General features: G+C 42.3%; 1 protein-coding gene and 1 long non-coding RNA gene across 35 annotated transcripts in view; one reads left to right on the top strand and one right to left on the bottom strand.

The window, feature by feature from the left end:
• LOC125886142 (NACHT, LRR and PYD domains-containing protein 12-like) overlaps nt 1–17,758 on the top strand; it is a 50,849-nt gene extending 33,091 nt beyond the window's left edge. For 14 of the 34 annotated variants that reach the window (XM_049572117.1, XM_049572120.1, XM_049572121.1 and 11 more), the window contains 7 exons: nt 750–923; nt 2,391–2,561; nt 2,768–2,941; nt 8,614–8,784; nt 8,991–9,164; nt 10,893–11,063; nt 13,221–15,286. In XM_049572117.1, the coding sequence (XP_049428074.1) occupies nt 750–923; nt 2,391–2,561; nt 2,768–2,941; nt 8,614–8,784; nt 8,991–9,164; nt 10,893–11,063; nt 13,221–13,401 (1,216 nt within the window). In that variant the 3' untranslated portion in view covers nt 13,402–15,286. Of the gene's footprint in view, nt 1–749; nt 924–2,390; nt 2,562–2,767; nt 2,942–8,613; nt 8,785–8,990; nt 9,165–10,892; nt 11,064–11,269; nt 11,442–13,220; nt 15,287–16,992 lie in introns of those variants that run through there. The other 20 variants (XR_007448995.1, XR_007448994.1, XR_007448998.1 and 17 more) reach the window with 20 other exon arrangements.
• LOC125886148 (uncharacterized) lies at nt 60–9,213 on the bottom strand. Its single transcript, XR_007449000.1, has 3 exons — nt 9,073–9,213; nt 2,738–2,849; nt 60–719 (listed from the first exon to the last, which is right to left on the bottom strand). It is a non-coding gene; the product is annotated as an uncharacterized LOC125886148 (long non-coding RNA).
• Nucleotides 17,759–23,490: the final 5,732 nt, after the last annotated feature.

Raw genomic sequence — 23,490 nt, 5'->3', positions numbered from 1 at the left:
GTGCGCTGTATAGTTGTACTGGATTTAAAGCTTGCCTCGAGGCTTTTTAGAAATTGATATTCAAGTTACTCGAGGAATCGTTTCAGCCCTAATTAAATGTCATCTCTTCATCATTTTATCCTGTCAGACATTTGTGTGAAACTTTGTCATAATGTCGTATGAGCTCTTGAGTTATGGCCAAAAATGTGTTTTGTAAGGTCACAGTGACCTTTGACCTTCGATCATCAAATTCTAATCAGTTGATTGTTTTGTCCCTCTAATGTACCTTTTGATACCAAACATTATACTAATTATTATTCGTATTAATTATTATAATTCTACCACTGTTGCATATCCGAGTCCGCGGCCCATAACCTGTGACTCTGCAGACTAATAACAGGAGTGACAGTGAGCTGGGCGGAGGCACAGAGGCACAGCCTACGTTAGCCTCTGTGAAAACAATACAGCAGCTTGTATCGTCTACAGCACATCATGTTTCAACAAACATGCAGTTAATGGCAACAAAAGAAACATGGAAATACAGGAACATTTTTAAAGCAACACACTGCTTATTTGAAAATGTAACAAAATAACTGACAAATTAAAGTGCAAAACTAATGCGTTACGTTAGATGCTACGATGAAAAAGTAATCTGAGTACTCTGACGCTACACTCAACACTGCCCATATGTTTAAAAAGGTCAGAGGTCAGGGTCTGGAGCTGCCACTGCATGTTACCACCTAGAAGTTCAAACTGTTTTTCCCCAACAGACTGGCTGACTGTCAGTTTACAGAGAGAGGCTGTGCTGCACTGGGTTCCAGTCTGAAGTCAAACCCCGCCCACCTGAGAGTCCTGGATCTGACAGGAAATGACCTCAGAGACGGTGATGTCACAAAGCTTTGTGAGTTCTTGGCAGAGCCACGTTGTGGACTGGAGACACTGAGGTGAGTATTGTGGTCATTATTTAAATAAAAGTGAAAAAGCAAATGCTGTCACACATTCAGGTGTGCAGAGACAGTTTTCAGGTATTTGAGGCCATTTTCACACTAAAAGTCCTCTGTTTAGATTATTCTGAAATAAATCAATGACTCATCACACACTGTAATGTAGTTGGACTGACATAGAACAGATTTCTAAGTGTTCATTCATGTAGAGTTTCTGTCATCATTACAACTTCTCCTGTGAAGATGTGGCCGGCCCAATAAAAATCAATAGCTTGGATTCAACTCAAATATGAAACATGAAAGATGTTCAAAAATAAAGGACACAAAGCGCCACCTGCTGTTAAAGGAGCCCAAGGACTCCATGTGAGGCTCCACAGGTTCTTATGAAATCAGCAGTGAGCAGAGTTAAAAAACACAAGTGAGATTAAAAGATTTATTCCATAAGATCAGTAATAAAAGACAGCTGTCAGAAGAATTAAAACCTATTAAATATCTCTTTAAACCAGTTCACTTCAGGGGCAGTAGGAAAAAACTGTTGCATGCAGTAACTGGGGCACAGCCATCTTGGGATTCAGTGATTTCAAAATCAATCCAAAAATGGATGCAAGACTTTAAATGTCTCCACTTTCTAGGAAATCAAATAGACACATATGTTGAAATAAACACAGCCCAGACCACTGCCATAATCAGATGGGAAGCCTTTAAGGCATTTATTGGAGGCCAAATTATGAGCTATACAAGTCAGAAAGCAAGAGAATCAGGGGGAGATTTCGAGAAGTGGAATCCAAGATTCAAATTGTAGAGAATAAGAGCTCCCAGGAAGGACAGAGTAACCATGACACCTCAAAACAATTATTATAACTTAGGACACAATATAATGAGCTATCATCCCATAGGGCTGCTGCAAATATAATGAGGCTCAAAGAAGCCTATTATGAGCGAGGGGAAAAGCCAGGTAGACTCTTGGCATGGCGCATCAAACAACAACAGACAGAGACAGCAATGACTAATATTGAGGACAGGAATGGGAATAATAGAATGAATCCATCAGAAATTAATACAGCCTTTAAAAACTTGTAGGAAAATCTCTGTAGATGTGAATATTCTACTAACTGTAACACTCAGTGTGAATTCCTGGACAAAATGAACATTCCTAAAAGTTCAGAGGAAAGTAAGGCAGCTTTGGATAAAGCTTTAAGCAAAGAGGAGATATCAGAAGCCATAGGTGCATTAAAGGCAGGGAAAACAGCGGGGCCGCATGGTCTTCCAATAGACACCTATAAATATTTCAAAGATAGATTAATAAGCCTCCTCTGCTCCTCTCCTCCTCTGCTCCTCTCCTCCTCCTCCTCTCGTCCTCTGCTGCTCTGCTCCTCTCCTCCTCCTTTGCTCCTCTCCTCCTCCTCCTCTCCTTCTCTGCTCCTCTCCTCCTCCTCTGCTCCTCTGATCCTCTGCTCCTCCTTCCAGTCTGAACTCCTGCAGGTTATCAGCAGAATGCTGTCGGTCTTTGACCTCTGCCCTCAGCAGCTCCTCTGATCTCAAAGAGCTCGACCTGAGCTACAACCAGCTGATGGACCAGGGGGCGGAGCTGCTTTCTGATTGGCTGAGGAAACCCCAGTGTAGACTGAAGACACTGAGGTGAGACTTCTCAGACAGTTTCCTGTCATTCTTCCTTCTCTGGACACCAGCTGTGTAAATAATATGTCTAATTATTAATCTGAGATCATTTCAGTGTCAGTCAGACTCAGACTGCAGCTGCAGCTCAGCTGCTGGGTCAGAGGTCAGGGTCTGGAGCTGCCACTGCATGTTACCACCTAGAAGTTCAAACTGTTTTTCCCCAACAGACTGGCTCGCTGTCAGTTTACAGAGAGAGGCTGTGCTGCACTGGGTTCCAGTCTGAAGTCAAACCCCGCCCACCTGAGAGTCCTGGATCTGACAGGAAATGACCTCAGAGACGGTGGTGTCACAAAGCTTTGTGAGTTCTTGGCAGAGCCACGTTGTGGACTGGAGACACTGAGGTGAGTATTGTGGTCATTATTTAAATAAAAGTGAAAAAGCAAATGCTGTCACACATTCAGGTGTGCAGAGACAGTTTTCAGGTATTTGAGGCCATTTTCACACTAAAAGTCCTCTGTTTAGATTATTCTGAAATAAATCAATGACTCATCACACACTGTAATGTAGTTGGACTGACATAGAACAGATTTCTAAGTGTTCATTCATGTAGAGTTTCTGTCATCATTACAACTTCTCCTGTGAAGATGTGGCCCCCAATAAAAATCAATAGCTTGGATTCAACTCAAATATGAAACATGAAAGATGTTCAAAAATAAAGGCACCCACAGCGCCACCTGTTGTTAAAGGAGCCCAAGGACTCCATGTGAGGCTCCACAGGTTCTTATGAAATCAGCAGTGAGCAGAGTTAAAAAACACAAGTGAGATTAAAAGATTTATTCCATAAGATCAGTAATAAAAGACAGCTGTCAGAATAATTAAAACCTATTAAATATCTCTTTAAACCAGTTCACTTCAGGGGCAGTAGGAAAAAACTGTTGCATGCAGTAACTGGGGCACAGCCATCTTGGGATTCAGTGATTTCAAAATCAATCCAAAAATGGATGCAAGACTTTAAATGTCTCCACTTTCTAGGAAATCAAATAGACACATATGTTGAAATAAACACAGCCCAGACCACTGCCATAATCAGATGGGAAGCCTTTAAGGCATTTATTGGAGGCCAAATTATGAGCTATACAAGTCAGAAAGCAAGAGAATCAGGGGGAGATTTAGAGAACTGGAATCCAAGATTCAAATTGTAGAGAATAAGAGCTCCCAGGAAGGACAGAGTAACCATGACACCTCAAAACAATTATTATAACTTAGGACACAATATAATGAGCTATCATCCCATAGGGCTGCTGCAAATATAATGAGGCTCAAAGAAGCCTATTATGAGCGAGGGGAAAAGCCAGGTAGACTCTTGGCATGGCGCATCAAACAACAACAGACAGAGACAGCAATGACTAATATTGAGGACAGGAATGGGAATAATAGAATGAATCCATCAGAAATTAATACAGCCTTTAAAAACTTGTAGGAAAATCTCTGTAGATGTGAATATTCTACTAACTGTAACACTCAGTGTGAATTCCTGGACAAAATGAACATTCCTAAAAGTTCAGAGGAAAGTAAGGCAGCTTTGGATAAAGCTTTAAGCAAAGAGGAGATATCAGAAGCCATAGGTGCATTAAAGGCAGGGAAAACAGCGGGGCCGCATGGTCTTCCAATAGACACCTATAAATATTTCAAAGATAGATTAATAAGCCTCCTCCTCTGCTCCTCTCCTCCTCCTCTGCTCCTCTCCTCCTCCTCTGCTCCTCTCCTCCTCTGATCATCTCCTGCTCTCCTCCTCTGCTCCTCTCCTCCTCTGCTCCTCTCCTTCTCTGCTCCTCTCCTCCTCTGCTCCTCTCCTCTCCTCCTCCTCCTCTCCTCCTCCTCCTCCTCTGATCCTCTCCTCATCTGCTCCTCTCCTCTGCTCCTCTCTTCCTCTCCTTCTCTGCTCCTCTCCTCCTCCTCTCCTTCTCTCCTCCTCCCCTTCTCTGCTCCTCTACTCCTCCACTGCTCCTCTCCTCCTCTGCTCCTCTCCTTCTCTGCTCCTCTCCTTCTCTGCTCCTCTCCTCCTCCTCTCCTCATCTGCTCCTCTCCTCCTCCTCTGCTCCTCCCCGTCTTCCTCTGCTCCTCTCTTCCTCTGATCCTCTCCTCTTCTCCTCCTCCTCTGCTCCTCTCCTCCTCTCCTTTTCTACTCCTCTCTTCCTCCTCTCCTCCTCCTCCTCCTCCTCCTCTCCTTCTCTGCCCCTCTCCTCCTCCTCTCCTCCTCTGATCCTCTCCTCCTCTCCTTTTCTGCTCCTCTCTTCCTCCTCTCCTCCTCCTCCTCCTCCTCTCCTTCTCTGCTCCTCTCCTCCTCCTCCTCCTCCTCCTCCTCCTCCTCTTCCTCTCCTTCTCTGCCCCTCTCCTCCTCCTCTCCTCCTCTGATCCTCTCCTCCTCTCCTTTTCTGCTCCTCTCTTCCTCCTCTCCTCTCTCTCCTCTCCTTCTCTGCTCCTCTCCTCCTCCTCCTCCTCATCTCCTCCTCTCCTCCACTGCTCCTCCTCTCCTCCTCCTCTGCTGCTTTCCTGCTCCTCTGCTCCTCTCCTTCTCTGCTCCTCTCGTCCTCTTCTCCTTCTCTCCTCCTTTCCTCCTCCTCTGGTTTGGTTTGGTTTGGTTTATTTTTTGCACAATTAAAAAAACACAAAACAGCAAGAAAAAAAAATAATTAAATACAGTGCAGGGAGAGGCAAAAAACCCAGAGGGCTTATTTAAAGCCTCCAACTAATGAAATTTTCACAAAGTTAATAAAAACTCAAAAGTACAGAAAAATGCATAAAAATACATAAAATAGTACAAGTGATAGCAAAACTACTGGTAACAAAATAAGCTTGACTGTAACAACAAAAGACAGCAATAATAGAATCCGTTTGAGAGCAGAAAATACAACTAGATGATATGTAAGATGATGTTAGTATGATAGACATATGTATGTGTGAGTCAATGTGTGAATTATATGATAATTTATACTGCGTTGACCCTTGAGCAGGAGCAAAATACATCACAATAAATAAAACAGATTTAAAACAAGGACAAAAATACACAAGAAACACCCTTTACAAAGCAGCAGTTAAATGTTTTTTCAGGCATTTCTTGTAACACTTTATAGAGATGCAGGTTTTTGTCAGGTGGAAAAAATCATTCCATAATTTCGCTGCCCTAAATCTTATAGAAAACTGCCCTCGACAAGTAAGAAATTTAGGAAGATGAAGAGCTGAAGATTTACGAGTTAAGTGTGAATGTAACTGTGAATTAGCTGTAAAATAAGTTGTGAACTGCTCAGGAATATTCCCCTCACTAAAAAGTATTTTGTAAGTAAAAATACATGTTTGAAACATATTAATGTCATAAATAGTGAGAATTTGAAGTCTCTGAAATAACGGGGCAGATGAAGCGTATGACACTGATCTGGTTGCGATCCTAACAAAGCGTTTCTGCAGGACCAAAATTTTAAGAAGAGTAGTCGGAAAAGTGCTTGCCCAAACAATATTACAATATGAAAGATAGGGATAAATCAAACTATAATATAGAATTTGGAGACAGTTTGCGGTAACAAGATTACTGACCCTCGTTATTATACCAAGAGATTTATGGATTTTTTTACTGACCCAGTCAGCTTGTTCTCCAATTCAAATTCTCATCAACATAAATGCCCAAAAATTTTGTACTGGCCACCTGAGGCATCTTAACAGACTCAATTATAATTTTGGATAAGTCTTTTGAATACGTTTTTTTTGCCACTGAAGATAATAAAGTTAGATTTCCTTATATTCAAAGATAATTTATTTAGTCTGAACCACACAGCATAGGCAGCTAAGCCAGCATTCGCATCCTTCATAAGTGAATCAAAATTTGAATTAGAGAGAACAAGGGTTGTGTCATCAGCAAACATTATTGGACACAGGATGTTTGAAATATTAGATAAATCATTTATATAAATAAGGAATAATAATGGCCCCAGAATGGAACCTGTGCGACCACAGGGTAATCTAGCTTTGTTAGAACAGCAACCCTTAACACAAACGAACTGACTTCTATCAGTGACATAATTAGTTAACCATTTGTATGTAACACCATGAAAACCATATTTATACATTTTTGACAATAAGATATGATGATTTACAGTATCAAAAGCTTTTGAAATATCAATGAAAATACTACAAGTATACTCATTGTTCTCAAGTGCACAATTAACTTTGTCGATCAGGTGAAGCAGAGCCATATAAGTGGAATGATGCTTTCGAAAACTGTACTGGTGTTTGTAAAGAATTAAATTAGAATCTAAATGAAAAAGAATTTGTTTGTATACAATTTTTTCTAAAATTTTTGAAAAGCATGGCAAAATAGATATAGGTCTATAGTTGTTAAAACAACGTGGATCATCTGCTTTAAACAGAGGTAAAACTTTGGCAACTTTTAAATCCTCAGGCACAACGCCAGTTTTCAAAGACAATGAAAAGATGTGGACCAGTGGCTGCAGTATGGACTCTTTCACCTGTTTGACAAGATGCACAGAAATATTGTCATGACCAGCTGATGATGATTTTAGTTCATCAATTATGTCGCTTATTTCATAGATATCAGGAAGCTTGAAAGAAGAGATAATAGGAAAACTTCTTTGGATGAAATCCAGTGGATTACCATGACAAGGAGGGATTTTACTTGCTAGTTCACAACCAGTGTTAACAAAAAAATCATTAAATTTTTGGGCTATATCAAATGGATTGTTAAGAAATTTTTCCCCATCCAAAAAAGCTGAAGGTAACTCTAGTGTACTCTTTTCTCCTTGTAGCAGCTGATTAATGACTTTCCATGTGGTTTTAATATCCTTTGAACACCTCTTAAATTCTTCACAGTAATATTTCTTTTTTGCAGATCTAACTGAATGTGTATATTTATTTCTATGAGATTTATAAACACTAAAGGTGAGAGGAGTAGGATTTGAGATATATTTTCGATATAATTTATTCTTTTTCTTCAACAGCTTTGATAAATCCACTGTAAACCAAGGCTTATTAAAGTCTTGACTGCATTTCTTGGTGGATCTGCCAATTGGAAAACATTCATTGAAATTATAGCTAATAATCTTCATAAACTTTTGATATGCAAAATCAGCATTATTTTATAATGCTGTATATAATGATTATATATCATTCCATGAAATACTGGCGAGCATGTCTTTAAATTTTGAAATATTTTGCTTGCCCATTATTCTTTTGTGGTTTATTTTCCTAACATATTTTGTTCGATCAGCCTTCATTATAGAGTACTGGAATATGGGGAAATGATCTGACAAGTCTGAATACAAAACCCCAGATTTCGTCCCTTTACCCAGAGAGTTAGTTAAAATGTTATCAATCAAAGTTGCTGAATTTCCATTAACACGTGTGGACTTATGAATAAGTGGGAAAAAGTAACTAGAATAGAGAACATTAAGAAAATCCCCACTAAGGGTCTCTGATTTATGTTTAAAGAGGTTTATATTGAAATCTCCTAAAATATAACAGAGTTTTCCTTCCTTATTTATCAGATCTAGAGAACTTAACAAACTATCGTTAAAATTTTTGATGATAGAATCATGTGGGCGATAAATAACACCAATAATAATATTCCTTCCACCAGAGACACCAAAGAGTTCTACAAACACTGATTCCACCTCAGCCTTATCAGATTTCAGAGAGAGATCAGTCCTGATTCTAAATTCATAATCATCATGAATAAACAGAGACACCCCACCTCCAGATCTATTCTCCCTGACATTGTGGACCACATTATAATTGGGTAATTTGAAAATTTCTTTAGATGCTTCTGTTAGCCATGTTTCTGATAAAGCAATAACCGAAAAATCATGTTTAATTAAAGATAAATAATGGATAAATTTGTCGTAGTTGCTGGAAAGACTTCTTATATTCTGCTCCTCTTCCTCCTCTGCTACTCTGCTCCTCTCCTCCTCCTCTGCTTCTCTCCTCCTCTGCTCCTCTCCTCCTCCTCCTCTCCTTCTCTGCTCCGCTCCTCCTCCTCTGCTCCCCCCTCTGCTCCTCCTTCCAGTCTGAACTCCTGCATGTTATCAGCAGGATGCTGTCGGCCTTTGACCTCTGCCCTCAGCAGCTCCTCTGATCTCAAAGAGCTCGACCTGAGCTGCAACTACCTGATGGACCAGGGGGCGGAGCTGCTTTCTGATTGGCTGAGGAAACCCCAGTGTAGACTGGAGACACTGAGGTGAGACTTCTCAGACAGTTTCCTGTCATTCTTCCTTCTCTGGACACCAGCTGTGTAAATAATATGTCTAATTATTAATCTGAGATCATTTCAGTGTCAGTCAGACTCAGACTGCAGCTGCAGCTCAGCTGCTGGGTCAGAGGTCAGGGTCTGGAGCTGCCACTGCATGTTACCACCTAGAAGTTCAAACTGTTTTTCCCCAACAGACTGGCTTGCTGTCAGTTTACAGAGAGAGGCTGTGCTGCACTGGGTTCCAGTCTGAAGTCAAACCCCGCCCACCTGAGAGACCTGGATCTGACAGGAAATGTCCTCAGAGACGGTGGTGTCACAAAGCTTTGTGAGTTCTTGGCAGAGCCACGTTGTGGACTGGAGACACTGAGGTGAGTATTGTGGTCATTATTTAAATAAAAGTGAAAAAGCAAATGCTGTCACACATTCAGGTGTGCAGAGACAGTTTTCAGGTATTTGAGGCCATTTTCACACTAAAAGTCCTCTGTTTAGATTATTCTGAAATAAATCAATGACTCATCACACACTGTAATGTAGTTGGACTGACATAGAACAGATTTCTAAGTGTTCATTCATGTAGAGTTTCTGTCATCATTACAACTTCTCCTGTGAAGATGTGGCCGGCCCAATAAAAATCAATAGCTTGGATTCAACTCAAATATGAAACATGAAAGATGTTCAAAAATAAAGGCACCCACAGCGCCACCTGCTGTTAAAGGAGCCCAAGGACTCCATGTGAGGCTCCACAGGTTCTTATGAAATCAGCCTAGAGAAGAGTTAAAAACACAAGTGAGATTAAAAGATTTATTCCATAAGATCAGTAATAAAAGACAGCTGTCAGAATAATTAAAACCTATTAAATATCTCTTTAAACCAGTTCACTTCAGGGGCAGTAGGAAAACTGTTGCATGCAGTAACTGGGGCACAGCCATCTTGGGATTCAGTGATTTCAAAATCAATCCAAAAATGGATGCAAGACTTTAAATGTCTCCACTTTCTAGGAAATCAAATAGACACATATGTTGAAATAAACACAGCCCAGACCACTGCCATAATCAGATGGGAAGCCTTTAAGGCATTTATTGGAGGCCAAATTATGAGCTATACAAGTCAGAAAGCAAGAGAATCAGGGGGAGATTTAGAGAAGTGGAATCCAAGATTCAAATTGTAGAGAATAAGAGCTCCCAGGAAGGACAGAGTAACCATGACACCTCAAAACAATTATTATAACTTAGGACACAATATAATGAGCTATCATCCCATAGGGCTGCTGCAAATATAATGAGGCTCAAAGAAGCCTATTATGAGCGAGGGGAAAAGCCAGGTAGACTCTTGGCATGGCGCATCAAACAACAACAGACAGAGACAGCAATGACTAATATTGAGGACAGGAATGGGAATAATAGAATGAATCCATCAGAAATTAATACAGCCTTTAAAAACTTGTAGGAAAATCTCTGTAGATGTGAATATTCTACTAACTGTAACACTCAGTGTGAATTCCTGGACAAAATGAAGATTCCTAAAAGTTCAGAGGAAAGTAAGGCAGCTTTGGATAAAGCTTTAAGCAAAGAGGAGATATCAGAAGCCATAGGTGCATTAAAGGCAGGGAAAACAGCGGGGCCGCATGGTCTTCCAATAGACACCTATAAATATTTCAAAGATAGATTAATAAGCCTCCTCCTCTGCTCCTCTCCTCCTCTGCTCCTCCTCTGCTCCTCTCCTCCTCCTCTTCTCTGCTACTCTCCTCCTCCTCTGCTCCTCCTCTCCTTCTGTGCTCCTCTCCTTCTCTCCTCCTGTACTCCTCTCCTCCTCCTCTCCTCCTCATCTCCTCTCCTCCTCTCCTTCTCTCCTCCTCTCCTTCTCTCCTCCTCTCCTCCTCTCCTCCTCCTCTGCTCCTCTCCTTCTCTGCTCCTCTCCTCCTCCTCCTCTCCTCCTCTGCTCCTCTCCTCCTCCTCTTATCCTCTCCTCCTCCTCTCCTCCTCTCCTCCTCCTCTGCTCCTCTCCTCCTCCTCTGCTCCTCTCCTCTCCTTTTCTGCTCCTCTCCTCCTCCTCTGATCCTCTCCTCTCCTCCTCTGCTCCTCTGATCCTCCTTCCAGTCTGAACTCCTGCTGGTTATCAGCAGAACACTGTCGGCCTTTGACCTCTGCCCTCAGCAGCTCCTCTGATCTCAAAGAGCTCGACCTGAGCTGCAACTACCTGATGGACCAGGGGGCGGAGCTGCTTTCTGATTGGCTGAGGAAACCCCAGTGTAGACTGGAGACACTGAGGTGAGACTTCTCAGACAGTTTCCTGTCATTCTTCCTTCTCTGGACACCAGCTGTGTAAATAATATGTCTAATTATTAATCTGAGATCATTTCAGTGTCAGTCAGACTCAGACTGCAGCTGCAGCTCAGCTGCTGGGTCAGAGGTCAGGGTCTGGAGCTGCCACTGCATGTTACCACCTAGAAGTTCAAACTGTTTTTCCCCAACAGACTGGCTCACTGTAAGTTTACAGAGAGGCTGTGCTGCACTGGGTTCCAGTCTGAAGTCAAACCCCGCCCACCTGAGAGTCCTGGATCTGACAGGAAATGACCTCAGAGACGGTGGTGTCACAAAGCTTTGTGAGTTCTTGGCAGAGCCACGTTGTGGACTGGAGACACTGAGGTGAGTATTGTGGTCATTATTTAAATAAAAGTGAAAAAGCAAATGCTGTCACACATTCAGGTGTGCAGAGACAGTTTTCAGGTATTTGAGGCCATTTTCACACTAAAAGTCCTCTGTTTAGATTATTCTGAAATAAATCAATGACTCATCACACACTGTAATGTAGTTGGACTGACATAGAACAGATTTCTAAGTGTTCATTCATGTAGAGTTTCTGTCATCATTACAACTTCTCCTGTGAAGATGTGGCCGGCCCAATAAAAATCAATAGCTTGGATTCAACTCAAATATGAAACATGAAAGATGTTCAAAAATAAAGGCACCCACAGCGCCACCTGCTGTTAAAGGAGCCCAAGGACTCCATGTGAGGCTCCACAGGTTCTTATGAAATCAGCAGTGAGCAGAGTTAAAAAGCTTCATCCAAAGAAGTAGAGGAAGAACATTTCAGTGAGACACATACTGTAAGATATAATTCAGTAGCAGCCAGTTAGTCATATATATCCATGACTGAACTGAGTGTTGGGGGGGTTAAAGGAGCAGTTCAACATTTTATGGAATACACTTCATTTCCTGCTGAAAGTCAAATGTTCAGACTGATCCCACTCTCATGTCTCTGTACTAAATATTATAGTAAGCTACAGCCAGCAGCTGGTTAGCTTAGCTTAGCATCAAGACTGGAGAACACAGCTAGCCTGTCTCTGTCCAAAGGCAACAAAATCCACGTATAACTGCTTTGATTCATCCGATCTAAAACAAACTGTTCAACAACAATTAAGTGTTTATAGGCGGTTCAGTGCCGGACGAGACCAATAAAGCTTGATTTACATTCGACTGGAGTCCTGCCATCGCTACAGCAAGTTTTTATGCCTCTGAGCCGACAGCCGTGGCCGGAGGCATTATGTTTTCACATTGTCCATCCACCTGTCTGTCCGTCTGTCTGTCCTGGTCTCGTGTACGCAATGTCTGAAGGACACTTCACACACATGTCTAACAGGATAAAATAATGAAGTGATGACATTTTATATCCAAAAGGTCAAAGGTCAACTTCACTGTGACATCATCATGTTCTTTTCTGTCCATCATTTAAAGTCATATCTCAGGAACAGACGGGGAGACATTTGGTGACTCTAATCTTGAAACTGTGCTGATTGTATAAATCTTCTGTGCTGTCGGGGGAAGATGTGTGTGAAGCGTCCATGTTTTCACAGACATGGATCTAAATCATAGATTTTAATAATAACTAGATTTCGGACGGCCAAAATGGGGCTTATTCATTCCACTGGAGCCGCTCGCCTGGCGCATCTCTTAAAAGAGACTGAAGGACATGTGCAGGTATATTTAAAAAAGTATTTTTCAAAATCAGACCCTGGTGGAAGCACGTGTAATGAAAATAACATAGGACCTGGGGCGTCGGTGGCTTAGTGGTAGAGCAGGCGCCCCATGTACAAGGCTGTTGCCGCAGCGGCCCGGGTTTGACTCCAGCCTGTGGCCCTTTGCTGCATGTCCGTCCCTCTCTCTCTCTCTCTCTCTCCCTCCCCCTTTCATTCTTGTCTGTCCTGTCTAATAAAAGCTAAAAATGCTCCAAAAAAATATCTTAAAAAAAAAAAAAAATAACATAGGACCTGAGATGGAGCCTTGGGGAACACCACAGCACACAGAAGAGGAAGAAACTAAAAGAACAGACCTAAATTATAATCAGTGTCGACATGTTTGATTTGAACAGACACCTGACAGTGTTCTTTGTTACTGTGGTAATAAAACAATGTTTTTCTCTCTCAGGTTGTCAGATTGCACAGAGAGCAGCTGTGAGTATCTGGCCTCGGCTCTGAAGTCGAACCCTTCACACCTCAGAGTTCTCGAGCTGAGCTTGAGTGATCCAGGAGAAAGAGGTCTGAAGCTGCTGACTTATTTACAGCAGAACAAATCTAACAGACTAGAGACACTGACAGTGATGAAGTGAACCGGACCAGATAAAAGACACTGGATCATTTTCTTCCTTCGGTCCAGACCAAATGAGCTGAGCTACAGGTGTGAAAGTCACCTTACATGCATCCTGATTCTCCTCTCTCAGGAATCAATACTGAAAACTTTTCAATCAGAAGTCAGAGGGTATCAGGGGACTAGGCAGCTGAGGAGAGAAGCTTGTACAAAATAATATCCTAACATAGACACTGAACCTTTAGTAGCTCATGGAGAGGGGCACAACCTGACTGTAAAGCCCTGTTTCCACCGAGCAGTACGGTTCATAGTTTCTGTTCCCACAGTAAAAGTTGTGGATGGTCCCAACAGAAGCGTTCCTTAGCGTCCCCATGTTTGGTCCCCCCTCTGTTGGGGTACCTAGCACACAGATCTGGTACTAAAAGGTGGAGCTGTGAACACTGCAGTCTGATTGGTCAGTAGAGGACGCTCACTCTGCTCAGGGCTGAGTTGTGTCTGGTTTTGAGGCTCATGTAACCACTGTTCATACTGTGCTGTGAAACGAGACTTAAGTCACCTACAGCAGCATTACTGACGTGAAGAAAAGCTCACGTAAGGGAAAGGCAACACAGATTTGGAAAACAGTAACTCCATTCACAGTCAGCAGTCCAAAGATGGCGGATAGCACAGCGGAGACCTCACAGGTGGCCACACTCTCTGCAGATACAGAGAGGAACTACAGAGCTCCAGAGAGGCCATGTTGGCTCAGATAAAAGCTGAGATAGTGACATCATTTAAGGAAGTTAAAGCAGACATATCCTCTCTACGTAAAGGGACGAAGGCGGACACGCAGACCATACACAAGCCAGCCAGCGAGCTAGCCCATCTCAGCTCAGCTCAGGCAGAAGCAGTCAGCAACTGCCAAGGAATGAGAAACGCACTGAGTGAAACGATGGTCAGAGTAACAGCAGTGGAGCAGACACAACGAGATATCGCCAAGGAATGTAAGAACATACAGGACAAATGTCTCGACCCAGAGACCAGACGCAGGAGACAAAGCCATCGGCCAGTGTGCATTAAAGAAGGAGCCCAAAACTGTAACACGCTCAAATTCCTCGCTGAATTTTTCCCTGCGGTGCTGGGTGATGCCAGCTTTGATTCAGCTGAGATTACAGACAGAGCACATGGCACACTCACCCCGAGGCCGGCCAGAGAGGACAGGCCCCGCCCACATTACCACCCGGACACACAGAAGATACTGGACCTTGGCAAAGCCAAAGGCCGTCTCACATACAAGGGAGCCCAGGAGCACATTTTTCCAGACATGAGCCCAGAGATTTTGACTTGTTGACATATTGATGTCATACTGTTACCACGGCAACAACAAGCCTGGCTGACAGTGAAGTTATTCCTGACTCCTCTGTGGTTCCAGTAAAAAGAGGAGCAGCTTCAGTAGTGTGGAATAAAGTGTGGCGTCCTGAATGTTTTCCTTCTCTTAGCGCTCAGAGGGAACTCATTCAGCGGCTCCTCTGGCAGCAGCACAGCGTCTCTCCCTCTCCTCTCTGATTCTGTCACAAACCTTTGCTGATGCAAACCTACGTGAATAAACTCCATATATGTGACTGTCTCATAACAGCCTGTCACAGGTTACAGCCTGATGGTTAGAGGAGAAATGGCAGAGCATAAAAACACACAAGGAAATCAGCTGTTGATTTATATATATAGATCCCAGGGGACATTTGTTTAAATGTGTAATTAGTGGTAGATTTGATTTAGTTGAACTATTAATATTGTGACAGGATCTGAATCTGACTCTGAGTTACTGTTGTTGTTGTTGTTCACAAACTGAAGACATGAAACATCATTTTAGTTTTTACTGATTGTGTTGTGATTCTATCTTCTTAATAAAATAGTTTTTATGAATCTGTCATATTGTCAAGAATATCATCATCACAAAAATACCCTGAAATATCCTGATATTATTGTAGGGTCATATCACCCACCCCGACTGACATGTACTCTTATAAATAACTTGATAAGTGACTGGTAACGGTTATTAGGTGATGCAGATCCTGATCTGAGACTAAACCAAGAAGGTTAACAGCTGTTTTTAATTGAATCTTATTTTTCCTTTATCATTTCAGTCAGTCAGTGTTCTGCAGTCGTCCTAAATGTCACAGTTAGTATAATGAGCCATGAATATAATAACATGCAGAATGATGATGAATCATTTTACCATGTACTTACTGGCTGCAGCAGCAAGCTGACCGTCTGCAGCGTTTTGGTGAGTTATGTTTTACAGGTTTACTGTGATGCTCATGAGGACTTTGCCTGTTTATCAGTTTGATCAGTCTGTGTAACTACAAACTGTAAAAAGCTGCATCATGAAACAGGCCTAGGTGAATGCACTGCTGACAGGCAGATACTCTGGACTCATGATAAAAGGACGTGTGAGAGTGATTTATGTTTCACATGTACATCTCTCCCCTTGTTACTGGCTCCTTGTTTGTGATTTGTGTCATTAAGCAGGGCCACTTCGTCTGGGCTTTGACAGGAAACAGGATGGTGTGTCGGTCAGGACACAGGAATGATGATGAGGAGACGTGATTTGTTCCTGGGTGTGGGAGCCCTTCTGTGTGGAGTTTGCATGTTCTCCCCGTGTCAGCGTGGGTTCTCTCCGGGCACTCTGGCTTCCTCCCACAGTCCAAAGACATGCAGGTTAATTGGTGACTCTAAATTGTCCGTAGGTGTGAATGTGAGTGTGAATGGTTGTCTCTAAGCGGTTAGAAGATGAATGAATGAATGAACCTCAAATGGATCTCTTCCTAGGAAGTTTGAGCGATCTGCATGAAACTGGGTGAACATAATCTAGGGAGCAATATCTAAAGTTCCCTCTTGGCAAAAGTTGGAAAACTTCCTAAAACTGAGCTTCTATAAGGCAATGAATATTGCGGAGGGCGTGGCTCATCACATAAAGGTGTAGAACATCTCAAGGGTTTCACCCATCACCACGCAACTTTGTAGGCATATGACCACACATAATCTGAGGGGACCCCTCCATTATTGACTGGGGTGGCGCTATAACAACAGAAAAATGCTTCAAAATGGCTAAAATGCGACCGATCGCTGTGGCTCCCCCTGTGGACCAATGTTGGTGTTGTTTCTAATGTTTGGTATGACTAAGTCATGGTATGGTATGCTGTACATCATCACGGAAACTGTCAGTGTGTCATTCTGTCAGTCAGTCATTCTGTCTGTCCCACGTTTTTCTACTCACTGACGTGGTCAATCTATGTGAAACTGCACATAGGCATTGAGGACTGGCATAGGTAGAAGGTGACACAGCTACCAGTGGCTATGGCCTAGTACAGTATATGAACCAACCAATCAGAAATGTATCAATAAGCAGTGAAATAATCATTTTAACAGAAACAGTTAGGTCCAGAGGAGAAAATGAGTCTTGAGAGAAATAAACAGACTTCACCTGTTAACCTGAGGTCTGGACCACGAAGCAGGATTTGGAGTCAGCGAGGTCACTTCAGGGTTAACTCTGGCTCTCAGTCCTATGAAGCTGGTTCTCTTTTCATTGTGATAAATCACCATGGTAACTGATGATGTCACTCATCATTAACAGCCCCGCCTCTTTCACATGAACGTGCTGGTGGCTGATAGGAAAACCCAGAGTTGACTGAACTAGTTCATAACCAGCTCTGTAGCAGCAGTTATCCAGACGCTGGATGTGACGGGTGAGTCAGAGCAGAGGAGGAGGAGATATCCTGGGGAAGATGAACTGCTTTCACAGTACTGAGGCCTCTGGTGATCATGGCTGCTGTTCTGGTGCAGCAGAGGTCTGATTTTCTTCTGCAGAGCAGCGAGCTGGAAACTGTCCATCTGGACCTCCTCCTGCCTCAGCAGCGCCTCCTGCTGGAGAAGCTCCACCTGACAGAGGAGACCACAGTCTGAGGTAAACACACTCAGAGTCAGAAATAAAATGCCATGTGTGCTGAGCAGAGGCTTCCAGCTTTAATGTGTTTGTTTCATGGAGCTACAATCATTTGTTCATATTTTAACGTCCAGTGGCGTCTAGCAGTGAGGATTACAGATTACAACCAGCTGAAACTTGCTCTCCAACATGATAAAATGTCTCTATCTAGAGTCACTGTTTGGTTTGTCCGCTCTGGGCTACTGTAGAAACATGGCGGTGCAGCATGGTGATCTCTGTAGACCAGGACCTGCTCCCTGTGTAGATATGAACGTCTCATTGTGAGGGAACGAAAACACAGTGATTCTTATTTTCAGCTGATTAAACACTAAAGAAAACAGAGTGATTCTATTCACTTTAAATCAGACACACTGGAGCTTTGTTTGTTTCCTCTGCAGCTGTTTAAAGCTATAAAAACATGGATCAAGGAAGTGATGAGATGACTGGTGGCTTTGTGTCAGGCTCATTTAACTCTTGATCACATTTGATTTGTGTATTAAAAACAGATGATTCACACTTTGAGCTCAGTGTGAGGCTTGTGGAAACCAGTGCTCCTTAAACAGTTTGTTAAATCTCTTTTATTCTAATTGAAATGAATGTGATAATAAGTCCAGAGTCCAGCAGCAAGCAGCAGCTCTGGGGTTCAAGCCAGCATGGACTGAAGGATCGAGATGTTCCACAGTTTACCACGTGAAAGATAACAAACAGGTTTGATGATGGACAAACTGTCGCTCAGTACGTTTCCATGGTAACAGTGAAGTGGAGCTTTGTACTGATGCTTCCTGTTTGTACGCTCATCTTATCTGATGAAGACATAGGAATTGAAAATGCTTGAAAAACCTGGTATTTGTGTCAGACTTGAACATTCCCTCCGTTCATTCCAACGGGAAAGAAAATGATGACAATTTTGGAAAGTTTGGGAAATGTGAATGTTGACAATACAAACACGCATGTCCTAACTGAGCTGAACATTTTGATGCTTGAATGAAGTGTTAATGGTGAAAAATGTGGAGGGAGTAGTGTGACAAAAAGTGGTCAGAATTTTTGTGTAGAATAACAGAGTGAGAAAGCTCTGCAGCATTCACACCTAATAATCCCTTCAGTTTCAACAGGAGCGCCTGCGGTCTGTGCTCGGCTCCTAATAATAATCATAATAACTAGAACTGTAAGCAGTTATGAACGGGGGCCAAGCCTCCCCGCGCAACTCGATCTCCACGCCCCATGGAGCCCACGAAAGGACGATTGGCTCGGGGGGGCGTCAGGACACAGGCCAGCGTCTGAGCGGCAGTATTCACCGTAATGGGGAGTGCGCTGGAAGTGCCAAAGGCTGAATGTGTTTGTTGCAATAAGTCATGCCCACTTTGACCAATCATGACCGACTGTCCCCGTGATATTTCTGGGTTTACAGCGTCCACTAGTGGCCAATTTGCGCCAAAGTTGACACCGAGCCTCTGAACGACCTCTGAAACAAGTGTCTTAAGTTTCATGTTGATATAATGTAGTCTGACAAAATTATGCAACAATATGTGTATTTTAGCTCGCAGACATTTTGTTGTTGTTCATAATTCACAGTTTTTGACCGGGCAAAATTCTTTTCATAACTTCAGATCAGGTCCATCTCAAGAGCCGAAGTTTCATGCAGTTTGGACAAAATCTGTAGGAGGAGTTTGAAAAAGTAGGTTTTGGATGTGTAGCGACTTAGCGAAAGAAATGTGGGGCAGAAGTGGGCGGGGCCTATGTCAGAAAATCCAGCTGTATTCAGGAAATACGTGGATATAAAGTTTATGAATATGTGATTTAAAATGTGGAAGGTACAGGAAAAAACGCATTTGTGTCTGTTATAGCGCCACCTAGTGGAGTATCTGCGCAATTGTTAGTATGGGAGGTCTGTGTCCTATTCTGCATGTACTCTATAAATTTCACAGCATTCAGTGCAGTAGTTCAGCTGATATAAATGTCGGTGTAGCCGTTTAGGAGATATGAACTTCCCATGTTTATAGCGCCCCCTAGTGGCCAGTGTTCACCAGCTTCGGTTCACACCCTCACAGTAAGGGTGGCCAAGGCCACGTAGTATGGATTGTAGTAGACCAAATTAGTATGCAGTATGTAGCATTGTAGTATGATGGCAGAGCATACTGCAGGGCTACTACTTACCCAAAATGCACCACGGGCTTCTTCTTCGTCTTCTACTTAATTGTAGACGTTGCACGGCATGTTACTGCCATCACCAGTCTCCTCTTTAAATGCAACGTGGTCGCTGCCCGGCAAGATTCAAAACATCATGGCAGAGCAACGGCATCCGCCGGCTATATATATATATATATATATGTATGTATATGTATATATATATATATATATATATATATGTATATGTATGTATATATAGGTCTGTACACCTCCTTCATTATGTGCAATAAGCTAAGATTTAAGTTGCACAAACATACATTTTATCAACACACACAGTTTTCATTGGTCAAAAATGTATTTCTGCTGATATGATTATGAACAAAGCGGTCTGTTTTATACCGGTATTAAGTTAGTTTGATATTGGACATTCACATTCGTTTGACATTCAAAAGACAACAACAAACAACAATAATCAAACAAGTAATGATAATAATAAATACTAGTACTGTTAAAACAAATGATGATTAAGTTTGGCATAATGACAGTACATCATGGCAGAGCAGTTTTATTGGATGTCATTGAATGCTGCATCTACATATTGATATTCAATGAACTAATCACTTGATTGACACATGATGTCAGCGTTGTGACACTTATGAGAAGTGATGATGGTTGTCATCACCATAACAGGTTGGATTATTTCAAAAACAATATAAAGGATCTTCAAAGTGCAGAGTTTTTAAGTGTGGCATGTCATGTCATTGTTTACTGTGGCAGTGAATTAATTATTATGTGCAAAAGGAGCTCTGGCTCGCCTACGCCTCGCATTTTGCATGTTGAGAAGCATGAGAGAGCTTGCAGACATGTTGCTGGTGGGTAAAGAGTGGCCAGCTTCATTTTTGGACAATTTCAATAGTCACAGGTGCGTTCAGATTTTGGTGCAGTACCTCTGCTCTGCCAGCAGATGGAGTGCTTTCCACCAATCTTTCAGTCTGTCCGAATGGACCCAACTTGTTCAGTAGGGAGGAGTAGTATGCAGTATGCCAGTGGGCCTTTCGGATGCAGCCATGGATATAACACTTTTGAGTGTGCGACATACAGTGTGGGAGTTACATGCCTAGATTGTAGCGCCCCCTGCAGGTGCACGGGTGTAATTGTTGAGGTCCCTGCAGGGGTCTGGACCAACCCTCCAAATTGCACCGCCCTCCCTCGCACTGTGTATTCCTGCTTGCATACGCGTTCCCCAGGCCCCGCGGGCTTGGCCCCTAATAATAGTTAGTCCCCTAACTATGATGTCATCACTGACAAGTTTCAGATTCAGGAATGAAGAGAAACAAACATGGTTCAGAAACATAAAGTGAGCATCTCTCTGCTGTTGTTCAGGGTGTGAACATGTTCAAGGGAAATTCCACCCTAAAATAAAATGACACTAGCTGTGTGAGTGTTGTATTATATTCATATCACATTAAACAAAAAGCCGTGATTCTGTTGTTGTCAGTGTTTCAGGAGCTTCATGTTTGGCTCCAACATTTCGGTATTTATCAGTTACCTGACTTTAATGTGGAGGAAGACTTTTATTTTGACAGACAACATTTCCTGTTGGAGTCTAATGAATAAAACGTTGTTATAAAGAGACAGAATAAATGTGACAGCACTTTCCCTCAGGTCACGTGTCAGGCAGCAGAGACACTGAAGGTTTGAACGTTTTGCTTTGTTTTTTACAGTGTACAAACGTGTCCTCCTGCGGTGACGTCACGGTGTTGTCGCGTGTCTGTGTGACCTCACTGTCTGAGTGTAAATTCTGTTTTCAGGTGGATTTCTCCTCAAACGTTTCTCCTGCAGATGAACGTGAGTGACGTCGTTAACGTGAAAACAGTCACTTCCGTCTGTGTTTCCACTTTGAAAAGTCTCTCGCTCCGTTTCCGGTATCCTGCCGCTGGGAGTCACATGACGCCTCGTGCTGCCTTCACGGCCTCCGATAAAAGTCCGGGGAAAAAGACGTAGACACAGAAACAAAGTGAACGCAACACACACGAGCTTCAGTCCGTCAAACAGAGTTTGAAATGAAATTTAAAAAGACAGAAAATCAGCAAAATATAAATGATGAGATGAGCAGAGAGAGAGAGAGTTAAACAATGAAGAATGGTGATAAATTTATAAAAGACAGAACAAAAATACACAAACACACACACTCAGCAGCTCATCTTCCTGCTGTGCTCCTGGATCCTAGCTGTTTGGGACAGCATCAACATACATATTACCCAGCATTCATCACTGCACAAAAATATCAAAGAAAATTCATCATTTCATTCAAGAGTTTTTATAGTCTGTTTATAGATTTTAAAGCACATCATTTTGTTTATTGCTGACTGTTTTAAAAACTGAAAAGCAAACCGTGACACAGACGGCTTTCCCTTTTAAGGACACATACAGTAAATGTCACCGTCTTTGAATTAGAAATATTCTTTTTTTAATCATTCCTCTTTGAGCACAGGAAGATATCCAGGGTGGCCCCTCCCCCCAGTGGCCCCAGAGCAGCCACACTGCCTGCACTGTGTGTATCTACGCCCCTGTGACAGGCTGCTGTATCACAATCAGAAATACTTGACTGATCAACGAAGGGAAACGATGAGTCCGCACAGTCGCTCTGATGGAAAGAACAGACAGTTATCAGAAGTGAGAATAATGAAAATAGAGGTGTGAGCAACGCCTCAGTGCAGTGGAGAGCATCCTCACATCCTGTATCACAGTCTGGTAGGGGAACTGAGAGGGAGGCAGAGGGTGATAACAAACTGCTGCCTCCCCTCCATCCAGGACATTTCCATCAGCAGGTGCAGGAGCAGAGCCTCCTGCATTATGAGGGGCCCCACCCACCCTGCTAACGGATTGTTTGCCCTCCTCCCCTCTGGCAGGAGGCTGAGAAGCCTAAAAGCCAAACAACAAGGCTGAAATCCAGCTCCTTCCCCGAGGCGCTGAGGCTGGTGAACTCCCTGTCCTCCCTACCTGCAGTAAGCCACTGACTATGTGACCAACTGCACTTTATTATCTTTATTGTTATTGGCTGCCATCTTGTGGACACTAGTTTGGACCGTCCAACTGCACGACATGTTTTTATGTGTTTTTTATCCTCTTTTATTGCCTTTGTTATTGTATCAGGACCGGAGCACATATTTGGCTCTGTAGTGTGCACACATGTACTGAGTGACAATAAATGAACCTCTGACCTTTGACCTCTGAAGTATGTAGATAGAAAGTCATACAATGAAACAGAAATAACAATGTGCATCATGCTGCAACGTTAACACCAGTACATTAGATATTAAGAATAAAATATATATCTTCACTGTGCTGAGTCTGTAAGTGTGTAAAGATATACAAACGTGTTTGAAGCAGTGTCACATTCATCATATACAATGTGTTCACCACAGTACACACATCAATAGAATAAGCATCAGAAATATGTTCAGTTATGTGCATGTGTGCATAGAATCATTTGCTCATATATTTGTTTGTGATGGTTCATTTTTCTTGCTTGCACTTTGTATGATGACGAATGTCCGCTCACTGTTTGCTGCTGAAGCTCATTTGTCTTTTTCAAACATGAAATTTAAACTTTGTAGTTTGAGTGCTTACAGGTAAATCTGAATCTGCTGTTCTTTTATTCTGATGTTTTTCAGCAGAAATATCAAATATTTTACCTCCTGAGTGACTGAGTTTATATTTCAGCTTTTATTTTTCATCTTTATTGAACAAAGGTAAAAAAGTTCAGCGTCAGTAAATTGGCAAAAAGACGAGCGACAGACTGAGACTGAACAGAAAGTTAAAAAAAAAAGACTTTGAAACAGGACATGATTTGGCACATTTTGGTTTGTTCATCACCGAGTACATTTTTATTATTTAATGAGCAAAGAAACTAAAAACAAAAGCAAGATAAATGTAAAATATATTCAAGTAAAAATAAAGACGTGAGTGAATGTGACAAAGGTTCACTTGAGGATTGTGAAGATAGTTCGTACATTCATC

Source organism: Epinephelus fuscoguttatus, linkage group LG3 (assembly GCF_011397635.1).
Source record: "Epinephelus fuscoguttatus linkage group LG3, E.fuscoguttatus.final_Chr_v1".
Taxonomy (NCBI): domain Eukaryota; kingdom Metazoa; phylum Chordata; class Actinopteri; order Perciformes; family Serranidae; genus Epinephelus; species Epinephelus fuscoguttatus.
The sequence above is the reverse complement of the archived record's forward strand: the minus strand, read 5'-3'. Positions and strand labels throughout refer to the sequence as shown.